This window comes from Chenopodium album, chromosome 22, assembly GCF_948465745.1.
Source record: "Chenopodium album chromosome 22, dcCheAlbu1.1, whole genome shotgun sequence".
Lineage (NCBI taxonomy): Eukaryota > Viridiplantae > Streptophyta > Magnoliopsida > Caryophyllales > Amaranthaceae > Chenopodium > Chenopodium album.
The window spans coordinates 2,560,337-2,573,785 of NC_137855.1; the positions used below are offsets into that span (position 1 = coordinate 2,560,337).

The window sequence follows — 13,449 nt, forward strand, 5'->3', positions numbered from 1 at the left end:
AAATTTGGATATTAAAACACATGATACAGAATGGAAGAATTGTACAAGTAGCAAAAGGAACAATGCTATAGCTTATGGGTGTCAATACTTCTACAGGTATTACTTTTATTTCATTAATTATACTTCCAATAACATCACATGTATTTATTTGCCTTTATATTTTCTGTTTTGGTTTTGTTTTGCAGACACGTAATAAATGAATGATGAATAATGTAGGGTCATTGGCTTAATTATCATCTCAACATTTTTTTTTGGAGGAATTATCACTCATTTCCTTACTATGTTGATTAGATGCTATTGTTTAATTTTTTCTATGTAAAGTGCTATTATACCCTCTTTAGGATCGGTTAAGTTTGATTTTATAGTATTAGTTAGTTTCTTTGCTTAAATTGGTAATCGAATTGGTTAAGTTTAAATTCATATATTAGTTAGTTTATATTCATATACTATAGTTAGTCAGTATCAGTTTGATTGATTTGCTAATTGAATTGGTTAAGTCTTATGTTTTTCATAATTCTGATTAGTTTTAATGTGCTTAAATTACTAATTGAATCGGATAAGTTAAGATTAGTTTGCTGATTGAATTCGTGAAATTTAAATTCACATATGTAGTACAATGTTTAGTTTGGGTTTGATTATTTTGCTAATTGAATTTGTTAAAGCCTATATTTTTCATGGTAATGATTTGTTTTCAATTGCTTAAATTACTAATTGAATTGGTATGTTTAGATTCTTGAAGTACTAATGCTTAACTTGCGATTGGGTTTGTTAATTTTAATTAATATATTTTGTCCTTATAAATAAAATATATGTACCCACCACGACCTTATATATGGATCTAAAAGTTTAACTATAGAAATGTTGGATGGTATTTTTTTTTAAAAAAAATCAATATTAAAGAACAGTCTTGACACAATATCTTTAAACTCATTAGTTTATATATGTATTAATGTATATAATTATAAAAAATGGCCAAACATTTACTAAATTAACTTCCAATTCTCCGTAAAAAAAATATATTAACAATACCGATTATAAAAAGGTTGTCTTATATTATGACCATTATTAATCATAATAATAATAATAATAATAATTTAATTTAATCCGTGCATGGCACGGGTCTTACACTTTTACTATATACTAAAAGACACACCAGCAATGACACGTGTCATTTCCTGGTGTGTCGATTATATTTTTAATTTTTAAATTTTGTTTTAAAAAAATTCCATTTAAAAAACAAATACATAAATAAAAAGATTTGATCCGTCCTAATATTTATTGCCAATTATAAACTTAAATATAAAACAAATTTCTTATTTACATAAATAAAAATATTTGATGTATGCATGTATCCTTCCATAATCAAATGCATATTTTAAAAGATCTACTTGACAAATAGGCTATTTTATAATCCATCATAATATTCACATATGTAAATTTACTTATACAATGTTAATTTAAAATTAGTTATTAAAAATTTCCGTGCATGGCACGGGGTCTAACCTAGTATTGTTTATAATAAAACCCATGAAGGTAAGCTAATCCCAAAAAACCCATCCATATCTACAATTATTACAACCCCAAGCGCCCTCCATTACCGTCATTGTCAAGAGACTTTTCAAGTGTCCTGCCATTGTAGATTTTAATTTATGCATTGACTTAGACTTTTATTTTCTCTAGTTACCATCAGCCCCACAAGTTCCCATGAACAAGTGGTCTACCATCTATACTCGTACCTGAACTCGGTCGAAAGCCTAGAATTCAATTAAGAATAAAACTCACCTACCATATGCATTACCATGGAATAAATTATGATACATTGAATATCTCTAATCACCATTAGCCCATCAAACCGTTTAGAACAAGTAAACTGTAGACTATACACTGATCAAGCCAAAACAAACAAAGAACTGTCTATGAAGATTTGAATTTTCTCCAGAGTCAACTCATGATTTATTGATTTTTCTATAGTGTATACAGAATGGCACAAGCAGAACACAACCCTAAGACCTCTTATAATCATAGTGAAGCTAAATATGTATCAAACTTGTTATCTTATGTCTTTAAAGAGAATTTTTCAAACATATTCTCGGTCCAGGTTTGGTTTTCTATTTATAATATCAGAATGCCTATTATTTATAAAGAGAAGAAAGAAGCTTGAGAGGAAGCAAAAACGGGAGATACAACAGGAGGAAAAAGCACTTGTGAAGATAAATAACGCATCTTGAGACTACTTCATGAGTTCACATAGAAAAGTAAGGATTGCTAAAAAATCTGTGCATACATTTGATTTAAAAAGCACGATTTGTTCAGGATTACTTCATTGTATTATGCAATTGTTCAGGATTACTTTGTTGTTTTATGCAATTATTCAGGATTACTAGTCATAGCAAGCAAATTATCTGGAAAAGAAAAAAAAAAATTAATACAGTTAATCAGCAAGAACTTCAGGTGATTTTAAGGTGCTTACAGTAAAGATGTATGTGAATTTCAATGACACAAACCAAGCAAGATATTGAGTCAGTTGAAAAGGTTTTCATCAACAGACAGGCAGAAGAGGACGCTGGAAGGAAGTATGACAGTGATTCCTCAAAATCGTACTGACTTCAAATTCTGAATAAATTGTACTTCTGTTTAAAATCTGACTAAAGACGCCAAAGTGAATGGTTTACTATCACATAATATCACTTGATGTCAGTTGTTTCTAACATGATGATAGTGATTTTCTGGCAAAACTGACCATTCAGATAAGCAAACAGCATATTATAAGACTACAGATGTGTACATAAACAGATTCCCTAGCCCAATTCCTCAATGCCAGGGCACGCATATCTAGTCAAAGTATGTCTTAACTTTTAAATTCCCTACCTTAATTCTCTAATGGTAGATAGGGCACAAATTTAGTCAAGTTTATGTACATCTAATCTAATTCAGACAGAACACAATCAATATCAACTGATTTACAAAAACTGAAAGATAACTCACTCTTCATCGTAGTTTTCATCCTCTCCTATTTGCTGATTGGAGCTTGCCAATTGAGCAGCATTGATTGCAATAGTTCCCATCTCAATGAGAGGCCACTCTGGGTATTCATCAAGTGCCAATTCTATAACAGGATCTACTGCTGTATTATCGAGTCCCAGATCTGAAGTTGTGGCAACAGTATCATCTGCATCCAGGTCCATATTCAAGTCAAAGTCCTGGACTGATGCCTGGTCAACTATGAAATCTCCAAAATAAACTCCCACATAGATCATCATTGCTTGCATAGTTGCATGTCTGGATCATCTTCAAACTTATCACCTGCAGACTGCAGTTCCTTGACTGCCCTGTCCACTTGTCCAGTCTCTTCCTATACCTCTGCCTCTTCCTCGTCCTCTTCTACCACTATTAGTATACCCTGCCCGGCAAGTCTCATCACAAATCAGAAAAAAAAAAAAAAAGAAAGCATAATTAACTTACTAATAAAGAAAATGTTCTCATTCACAACCCTGGATGCCCAGGCAATACTAAACTGAAGCATCATGAAAATCTTTCTGATCATATGACATGCCCAGGCAATACTATACTGAGCATGGGGTTTTCACTGTCAAAATCAGGTTCTCAACAGATGAAGAACACCAATCTGGATGGGATGCTGGAATTTTTCATTAAACCAGGGGTAGAATAACATGTAATTGGATAATGACCAAAGTATAAGATAACATCATCATATGCTATCTCTAGCAGGAATATAAGTGTTTTTTTTCCTTTGAAATTATTGGTTTGCTGGTTTTATACATTACTGCAAAAGAGCATAAAGCATATTAAGTATGTACATAAAGTACATTAATAAACATGTACATTGGCTGCAAATCACCTCTAATAATATTTTCCCTTTGTGTCAATGAAATTTCATACATCTGATCACAGAGATCTTGTAGGTATAGTTCCAAAGCTTCAGCTGCATAGGCTAAAGAGTAATATCTCAAACATAATATATGGGTTGCACAAAACTAGCACTGAAGAAATTGCTAAAGCCGACATAGAATTCCTCGAAGTAAATCAGGACATATGAGTATGATTATACTAGGAATGCCAGATACTTTAGACTTTTGAAAACTCACGTATTAGAAGAGGAACATTCATGTCCAACCTTTTCATACCCTTGTCAGATGCATAATTTTCATAATTCAAGGCTGTTGCAAAAAAAGATAACCACAACACCTCCCAGCGAATAGGATCCTAGATAGCTGCATTATCTGTGATGATTAGCCAGCAGTAAACTATAGATAATAGAGCATTGATAAAGACAATCATCAAATCTCAAGGACACCAAAGGTCAAAGTAGCAATTCAGAAAGCATTCAGCTTCAACACGTACCACTTGAAGAGGAAATGGACCCTCTTCAAGCCTTCAGTACCCCAAAATTCCCAACATTGCCTTTCACTATTTTTTCAACAAGAGTAATGCAGGAAACGTTGATTAAAAGAATCTGGTCCTACTTAAAACATATTACAAGGCATAGTATATATATTGTTGGCTATGATTCTTGAACCCGTGTCCAAGTCTGACAACCATATTTCTCATCTGCTAGGACACTTTGATTCTTATTCACATTCTGGTACTTGCAGGAGCCTCAGACCTCAAACCCCCCCTCCTCCCCACCCCACCCCACCCCCCCTGCCCCTCCCACCCCTCCACAAACCCAAAAATAAAAAGCAATACAGCCTAATAGGATAAAGCCGATAAAGTACTTCAACCTGTAATATGTGGTGAATATCACAGAATTCAATTAACCAAGTACATTTCACTTACCAGAATTGAATCATCACTTTTGATAAGAGTATACACCTATCTAACTAATATCTACCTCCACTACAATGCCAACATTCCACTTTCTAAACCAATTTTGATCAAACGGTGTCATCATCACCCTCCCCCCACCAAAGAATTTGTTACAATAACATCATATATCAATATCTAACGACGAATTCACACGAAAAAAGTCACAAAATATCACTAATTATTCATTCCTTAACCCAGTTTTCTTCAACAACAACAACCCACTGTCAATTTCGTCAGAAGTCGAGGACAAATGTACGCAACTTTATCCCAATTAGTAATAAAATTGCAGTCGAATATCACTATAAATCAATCATAATACCATGTCCTAATCATTTTAATTCTCCTGAGATATAATTGAAGTTGTATAGAAGATTTAATATACAAAACACAACACCAAAACCCGCAAATAATTGTAGAAGATAAATTTAATATAGATGATTGCAAGTTTAAATACTAATTTCTAGGAATTAATTCGTCCAAAGTTAAAGAAGATTAAAGTATAGAGACATACAGCAGAAAAGCAAGAATCCAATTTCCACTCCATCGTCGATTGAAAATTGTAATAATCAACAACGCCAAAAACCCTAATTTATTCAATTAGTGCGAATTTCAATAGTAATTGAGGATGGTAAGAAATTGCGGGAAGTTCAACTGAGCAAACCTTCTGCAAGGCGCCAACCGCCGAAATTGGCTCGCTTTTTGAGTGTGTGTGTGTTTTTTTCTTTTCTTTTTTTTTTTTTTTTTTTTTTGAAGTTTTGATGTAAATAGAGGGAGTTTTATTACTTGTATAGCAATTTTCTTACCTATACCAAAAATATTTCATAGTTGCAACTAAAAAAAATCGGAGGTAATGTAAGTCGCACACATTAGCTCGTGGTTGCTTGGTTGCAGGTTAAGAATTCATGTATTGGTCTTTGGAGAATTGCTAATGCAATTTGCGATTTTCATGTGATTTATTCTCAACAGATTTGCGTTGCATTTCATTGCAAAGATAATTCCTTCTAAGAGATAAAAATCACCAAGTTTATCAACTTTACAAGTCTCCATAAACCGTTAACGCAATTTCCAAGTCATGTGATTTATTCTCGGCTTAGTTACTTAACATACTTTATTGCATTTCCTTATTGCTAGGATAGCTGGATAGTTCGTTACAAGGGAAAAACTCACTTACTTTATTCGTTATACAGTTTTCATAAAACCACAAACTTAATTTACAACTTTCACGTGATTTATTCTCAGCTGCATTAGGGGAAAAAAAAACTACATTATCTTTATTTGTTGTACTAGCCTTTATAAAATTGCTAACACGATTTAGAATTCATGTGATTTATAATTCCCAATTGATTAATTTGCTTTGTTGCAATTCCTTGCTAGGATACTTTATTTTTTTAGGAAAACTAGCTAACTTTATTAGCTGTACTGTATTGATCTTAACTTTATAAAACCGCTGCAATTTAATTTTCATGTGATCTATTCTCAACTGATTTGATTAGCTTTATTGCATTTCATTACTGGAAAAATTTCTTTTAAGGCAAAATCCACTGACTTTATTAACTATATATTAATCTCCATACAACTGACACGCGGTTTACAAATTTCATCTGATTCATTCTCAATTAACTTGCTTTGTTACATTTCCTTGATGGGATTATTCATTTAAAGGGAAAAAATCCAATAGCTTTATAAACCGTAACAATCTCCATACAAATCGCCAACATAATTTACAATTTTCATTTGATTTATGCTCAATTGATTTGATGTTGTGTATATAGTTCATGAAAAATGAAAGTAGCTGTTGGTATTTTATTTTAATTTTTTTTTTGGGGGGGAAATGTTTTTTAAAGGTACAATTAGTCCATAGCTACTTTACCAAACATTTTAAATGTAAATATTATTACCATTTAATTACTACCAATCTTCACATCTAATAGCTTATTGACGGCCCATAATTATATTTCTACAATGAACTTCTCTGCTACCACAACTTACATCTAGATACCTCTATAGCTACGTACATTTTGCGAATATGATCTATGTGCAATCATGTTTATGTCGCGGTGAATGTGATTGTGTAATGGTTCATGAAGAAAACAATCCAGCCTTTGTTTGTTCATGATCTAAGCTAAAGCTTAACATAATAGTTCAATTTGGATACTAAACGATTTGAACATATTCCCAATGTTACTTAAACTTGAAAGCTTATTCACTTAAGAATTAAGATATGTTATACAAATCACATATTTGAATATTTGATGTTTTTTGTTTGATTTCGTCATACCAAGTGCTAGAATATCCATTCATTACAAAAATAGTAAAATACTACTTGTGTTTTATTTCGATACTTAGGGCCTGTTCTCTTTATATTATTTTCAGTTCAACTCAGAGCAGCTCTAATAAGTTCTATTTAGTTTAGTTTAGTTTAGTTTAGTTCAGCTCCAATAAGTTCAGTTTAGTTCATCTCAGTTCAATTCAGTTCAGTCAATCAGTTAAGGGCTTAAGCCCCTTATTGTGCTTAATATTTAAACAATCTTAACCAAGTCAATAACTCAAACTCAAATTATTCTTACTAAGCCAAGCTTGAGCAGGATTTATAAGCTCAAGGTGAGCTTCAAACTTATAAATAGCCTGAAAAAACCGACAATATTATTTTAAAACTATTTATATTATACAAGTACTTCGTATTTCCATGTTTTTTTTATCAATTTTATTTTCTCAAAATAGTGGTGAGACAGAAACACATGCACGACATGCAAAGAAATTAAAGCTGTAAAAATTACCGAATTTTTACAGTTACATTTTTAATGCTGGGCCCCAACTGTTTCTCAACACAGTAACTCCTTTTGGCCCAAAAAAAACCAGCAAAATAATAAAAGTAAAAACTCCTCAAAAAGCCACGTCGCCCATAGAATAATAATAAAATAATTAAAAAAAAAAAAACAATTTCCCTTTTCCTTTTTCCTTTATTTATTTCCGAAAATAATTTTAATAGTTTCCCCAATTTAATTTTCCTTTTTTCTTCTTTTTCCTCATCATTATCGTCGTCGTGTCAATCAAAAACCCTAATTCGTTTCGATTCAGTTTCAGCCTCGCAATTTCTCTCTCCTCCCATCTCCAATTTCCCCAATTTTCTCTCTCCTATTTCCGACAATCGTCATCTCAACCTTCTGATCTATCAATCGATCCGTTCATTTCTTGATTTTACCTAAATTTCTAACCAGGTTCGTGATTCTTCTTTCTCTCTCTTCGAATTTTCCAGAAAATGTTAGTTTTTTTGGTTGGAGCTGTAATTTATGCCCTAATTTTATGATTGAATTGCATTTTGTGCGTCAATTGGGATTCATTTGTTGTCGAAAGTTGCCGGTGTTCAATTTTTGGATGTTCAATTTTCGATCGTTTTGGGGTTAGGGTTGAGCTATTGTCGGAATTTCAACATATTAGATTCGGAAAGTTTTGGGGAATTAGAAATTAAACGTGATTATATGCTTATATGATCAACTTATTGGTATTGAATTATTTGTTCTCAAATTTTTCTTTTGAATGAACAAATTAGTTTGATATTATAATCTTGACTCATTTTAATATTTTATGTGTCGGTTCAGTTACTTTTTTTTTTTTATTTTTGCAACTGAAATGCTGTTATTACTTGTATTAGTTTGATAATTTGAACGCATTCATTCCAATTTTTTTAATTATATATTTGTTCATATGTTGTATTTGTTGCTATGGATTGTTCTAGGAAAAGAACAGGGTGTTAAGTTTTGTTGCTGTAATTGAATTGAAAACTCGAGTATGTGTAGCGGAAGTATTCAGAGAGATGACAGTCTTATCTCAGAGAGAGTGTATAAAATTCTACTATTAAGGGTGTGTGTGGAGAGTTCTTTTGAATAATTAGTTGGAAGTTCGGGTATTTTTCTGATCACAGTGACATGTTTCGGGGATTTCATTAACTCAGAGGAGCATAATAGTGTATGAAGATGGATTTGCCTTTTTTTTTCCCTTGTGCTGAGATATATATGATTGACAGAAATGGCTAGCTAATTAAGTCTTGTAACGAGTGAAGAGAAAATCTTTAGAGACTAGTGCTTTGTGTTTGTTTGCTGGGAATGCATTTCCAGAGCACAGTTGCATTTAGGATGTATGTTTCGTTTCGAGGGGCATAGAGCAGACAGACTAATATGGGTGAAAAACTTGAGAACCGAGGCCTTTGATGTAGATGTCCAATTAATTGGTTTATCTTTCTGTATGTTGTTTATCCTTCCTTATGTCCTGTTTCCTCAGTTTCGTTCTTTGAGTAATAACGTGTGCCTGTTTGGGACCTTTGGATGTTGCCGCTTATGCTTATGATGTTCTGGAGTTTCCTTAATTTTCTGGTCTTCTAATTAGGCACCTATAATTTGAAAATAAAATAAAATTAAACTGCGGATATGTTGTTCTTTGTGTTTTGCTCATTCTACAGTAGTAGGTTTTGTTAATCTTTGTTTAGTGTGTTGTCTCTCTGGAGACATCTGATAAAAATATTTGTTTAGTGTCTTGGAATACAGTTGGATGCTGCTTTTTAAGATTCGTGATAGTATAGTAATCTGAATTTGTGTTTCATTCTGAATAGGAGGTAAAGTAGTTTTTCTATATGCATTTCTGAATTTAAAGTTTGGCAAGAATGTCAAGGTAGTATTTTATCATGGTTTGTTAAGTAGAAAAACATATTAAGTTTTGGCGGATTAGAAATTTTATTAGGATTTGATTTTGTGGTTGAGAATAAATTGCTGTGTAAGAGAATTTAACTGTTATGGAACAATCAAGAGGGGCTTGTGTTACACAATTTATATTCTTACTGTTTGAAAAATATGCTTTATGTTAATTTCCGAAGCTAAAGAATTTTAAGAATCGGTTTGGTTGTGGCATAATTATAGTTCTATTGTGGTTTGATAAAAATAAAATCTTTTCTTAATTGTATGTGTGCTAATGTTGGAAGATTAAGGTGCCATGATATTGAAAATTAAGGTGCCACCTCTAAGATATTGGAAATTAAGGTGCCACCTCTAAGATATTGAAAATTAAGGTGCTACCATTATTGCAAACTCGATGAATATCTTCTCCTCCTCTTTTTTTCACCCTTGCTCTCAAGTTTTCTGTTGCATCCCATGAAGCCATAATTGATCATTTAAATGGCACCTATCATGGTTGCATAGTCATTGCTGCATGTCATTCAAACTATGTCTTTACATATATACTCTGGGTTATCTTAGTTGTCTTTGCCTTAAAATTGTCTCTGCTTTTAATGTATATAATATTACCCCCTCCAACGCCCGATCAGTTTTATAATGAGCATCTCTCCAAGTTTTGCTGTGTTTTGCTATGCTTGCCTTTTCCATAGGGTCACATAGCTCACATGTGTCTCATATGTTGGAATGTAAATTGTGGAATGTTTTTGTATGAGTTATGAGTTTTGAATTTTGACTTTTTGTTCGTGTATTAGAGCCAAGTCTGTGGTACTGTTAATTATCATACGGAGTACTCTTTTTCTTGACCTCTCTTTTAACCTTTTCAGTTCCACTTACCTGTTTCACTGATTTTTATGCATTTTAGCCTTTGGTTTCAATTGTGCACATGTTAAGGCATCAAAAATGAAATTGTTTTTATTATCTTTGTCAGGATCATAAATCCACCTGTCGTGTCTTTGCAAGATGTCATCGGTTTCCAAATCTAAGTCTAAGGACAAAAAGGCGGGAAAGGAACAAAAGACTCCATCAAAGTCCTCTGCAGCTGTAAATGGAGGTACTGGAATTCCAGCAAGTGCATATAATCCATTGCTGGGGACATTTCATACTCTTGAGGCATCATCTACATACTTGGCTCCAACACTTCATGCAAATGGTCGTTTCCGTAACATAGATGATTCCGATGACCATAGTGGGAGCACTCATGGAAGTGGAGGTGATTATGATTCTGCTTCCAACAATGATAGTCGGTCTGTGGAGTCAGAAGAACATAATAAAGATAAGGCATCAAATGCTGCAATCAAGCAAGAGGTAATCCCAGGCGCTGATAATGACAAGCGTGAGAAGATACGCCAGAAAAATGAGAGGAAACATCAGCGTCAGAAGGAAAGGCGTGCCCAAGAATTGCATGAACGCTGCAGTGGCTATCTTATGTCCAGAAAACTGGAAGCTCTTGCTCAGCAACTTGTGGCCATGGGATTTTCTCATGAACGGGCAACTATGGCTCTTATATTAAATGAAGGCCGAGTGGAAGAGGCAGTAGCATGGCTCTTTGAAGGAGGTGAAGATGCTGATAAGCATAAAGATCAAAATATTGACACAGGGAACAATCTGAAGATTGATATATCTGAAGAGCTTGCTCGGATTGCAGAATTGGAAATAAAGTTCAAATGCTCAAAGCAAGATGTAGAAAGGGCCATAGTGACATGTGAAGGTGATTTAGAGAAGGCTGAAGAGAACTTGAGATCACTAAAACAGGATCAACCAACTGTCTTGCCTAAACCTGAAGAAATTGGGGATCCTCCTTCTTTTAGTAATGGTAAGATATCTGTAGCAACAAGTCAGAGTAATGTGAGACTGCTGCAACCAAAACCCAATTCGGCAACTTTGATACCCCAGAGAAGGGATGAAAAAGATTTTAATTACACTAAAGCTGCAGTTCCAGGAGTACCGGCTCCCAAATCGGTGCCTAAAGTTGTTCAACCAGTTACCAGAGTTCAGCCCAAATTAGATTGGCCTAGACCTCAGCAAATTGCTACACCGGCTGAGAAAAGGTGGCCTGTCGGAGCAGGGTCAAATCCTTCGGTTTCGTATTCTTTGGCACCACCGCTACAGGTTTCACCTCCACCGGCCAAGGCAGAGGCACGGTATACAACTGTTGGTAATGAATATAGGAATCTTCAGCCAGGGTCAATTAGAGAGCCTGTAGTAATGATGCAGCGGCCTCAGTCTGTAAATGTCAAAACCGCCCCTGCAACAAGCATTAGCTCTTCTCCTCCAGGTACAGCGGCTAGTTGGTATCCCACTAATTCGGAGATTTTGAAGCCGAATGGGTTACTGCCTCATATCCCTAGTACTAGAAGCCTTAGTCCAAACAACTTGACCTCGAATCAATTTTATCATCCTGCTCAATTTCAGCAGCAACAGCAGCAACATCAAATTCAACATCAGCATCAACATCAACATCAACATCAACCGTTTATGCCAGGTAGTAGTCCAATGGATAATCCAGGTTCTACACGTAGCAATGCATCGTGGACCAGGATTGGTGGGTCTCCAACCCTTGCCGCTGCTTCTTCCCTGGGGCTTTTTTCCGGGGTGGGTTCAACCTGCTCATCTGGGTCAAATTCTCCAGTGGATTGGAATGCTAGTAGTGGCACAATGCCATCATGTGACTACACTAATATAGACTGGAGCTTGGATCGAAGTTTCGTTCCCTCTAAGCAAAATGGTTTGTGGAATGGGTTGGGATCTTTCTCTAGGAGTGGAGCTCACATGTACGATTCAGGAGCCTCTGCCATGAGTATGACTATGAGACCGTCTTCTTCCAATGGGAATGGTGTACCTATTGTTGGGTTGCAGGATGGTGGAGCGGGTATAGCTGATTCATCAACTGCCAATTCTCGGGAGTGGACATCCCCTTTTGAGGGGAAAGATCTCTTTAGTTTACCTAGACAGTTTGTATCTTCTCCCTCACTGTAGGGTTGTGCTGGGGAAGAAGTATCGTGAATAAAAAGTAAACAAAAAGGAAAAAAGAAAAAACCCCCAGAAAATTGTGCTTGAATTTCATATGTTGGTGTTCGTTCTGATGTTGCTCTTTGGTGGTTAATTCTCAGTAAAAGAAAAAATGGCTTCTATATTTTCATTTTAGCATATTTGTGTTTGCCCTTAATTTTTCCTTGACGTAGGTGTAGGTACGAATTGAAGGAAAAAGGATCAAAAATATGAAATGAAGCAATTGTAGCCACGTTTTCTGGTATGGGTTATCAAAATATTAGGTAATTAGTAGTTAATATGGGGTTACCTGAAAACCCATATGTCGCTTAACATAATTACTCCTAATTTCATCCCTAAGACTCAATTATCACAAAAAAAACAGTAATTGTTATCTCCATATTGATAAATTCTCTCTGTTAAAGTGATAGAAACTGCTGTGTTAATCACTTTGCTAACTTGGTCTTCCTTCCGTCACTAAAACCATTGCATCCCCTTGTTCCCGGGTACCAATCAACCACCTCCTCTGATTTTCCCGCTCTTTAAAGCATGTAAGTGGTAACATTCCTCGCCGCTCTTCTTCCCTCTCCAATGCTTTCTCATCCGCCATTTCTTCTCAGTCTCAAATGGAGATTTTGTGGCACAATGGAAAGTGACGATAACTATGAACACTCTAGTACTCTTATCTTAGGCTTCGAAATCTAAGCCAAACATCAAGTATTACGATCTGTAAATATATCCATTTACTGACTTAGACCAGTTTACACATGCGGAGATAATTTGGAAAACTAAAAAGTTTTACTAGTAATAGATATAGCTAAACCACGCAAAGGCATACTGGTATAGAAACCTAAGATGAGTCCGTAACATGTATTTGTGCAGTACGAATGCGATCAATGGACCTTCATCG

The 13,449-nt window shown here is 34.5% G+C and overlaps 1 protein-coding gene across 1 annotated transcript; it reads left to right on the forward strand.

Moving 5' to 3' along the window:
• Positions 1-7,883: 7,883 nt before the first annotated feature.
• On the forward strand, positions 7,884-12,695 carry LOC145605610 (uncharacterized). The gene is made up of 2 exons (XM_081661683.1): positions 7,884-8,045; positions 10,480-12,695. Exon 2 carries the CDS (start codon positions 10,512-10,514, stop codon positions 12,525-12,527), a length of 2,016 nt encoding a protein of 671 aa, XP_081517809.1. The 5' UTR covers positions 7,884-8,045; positions 10,480-10,511; the 3' UTR covers positions 12,528-12,695.
• Positions 12,696-13,449: the final 754 nt, after the last annotated feature.

What these genes read in the sequence shown, in the direction of transcription:
- LOC145605610 (XM_081661683.1), top strand. Translation starts at nt 10,512, where the DNA reads ATGTCATCGGTTTCCAAATCTAAGTCTAAGGACAAAAAGGCGGGAAAG.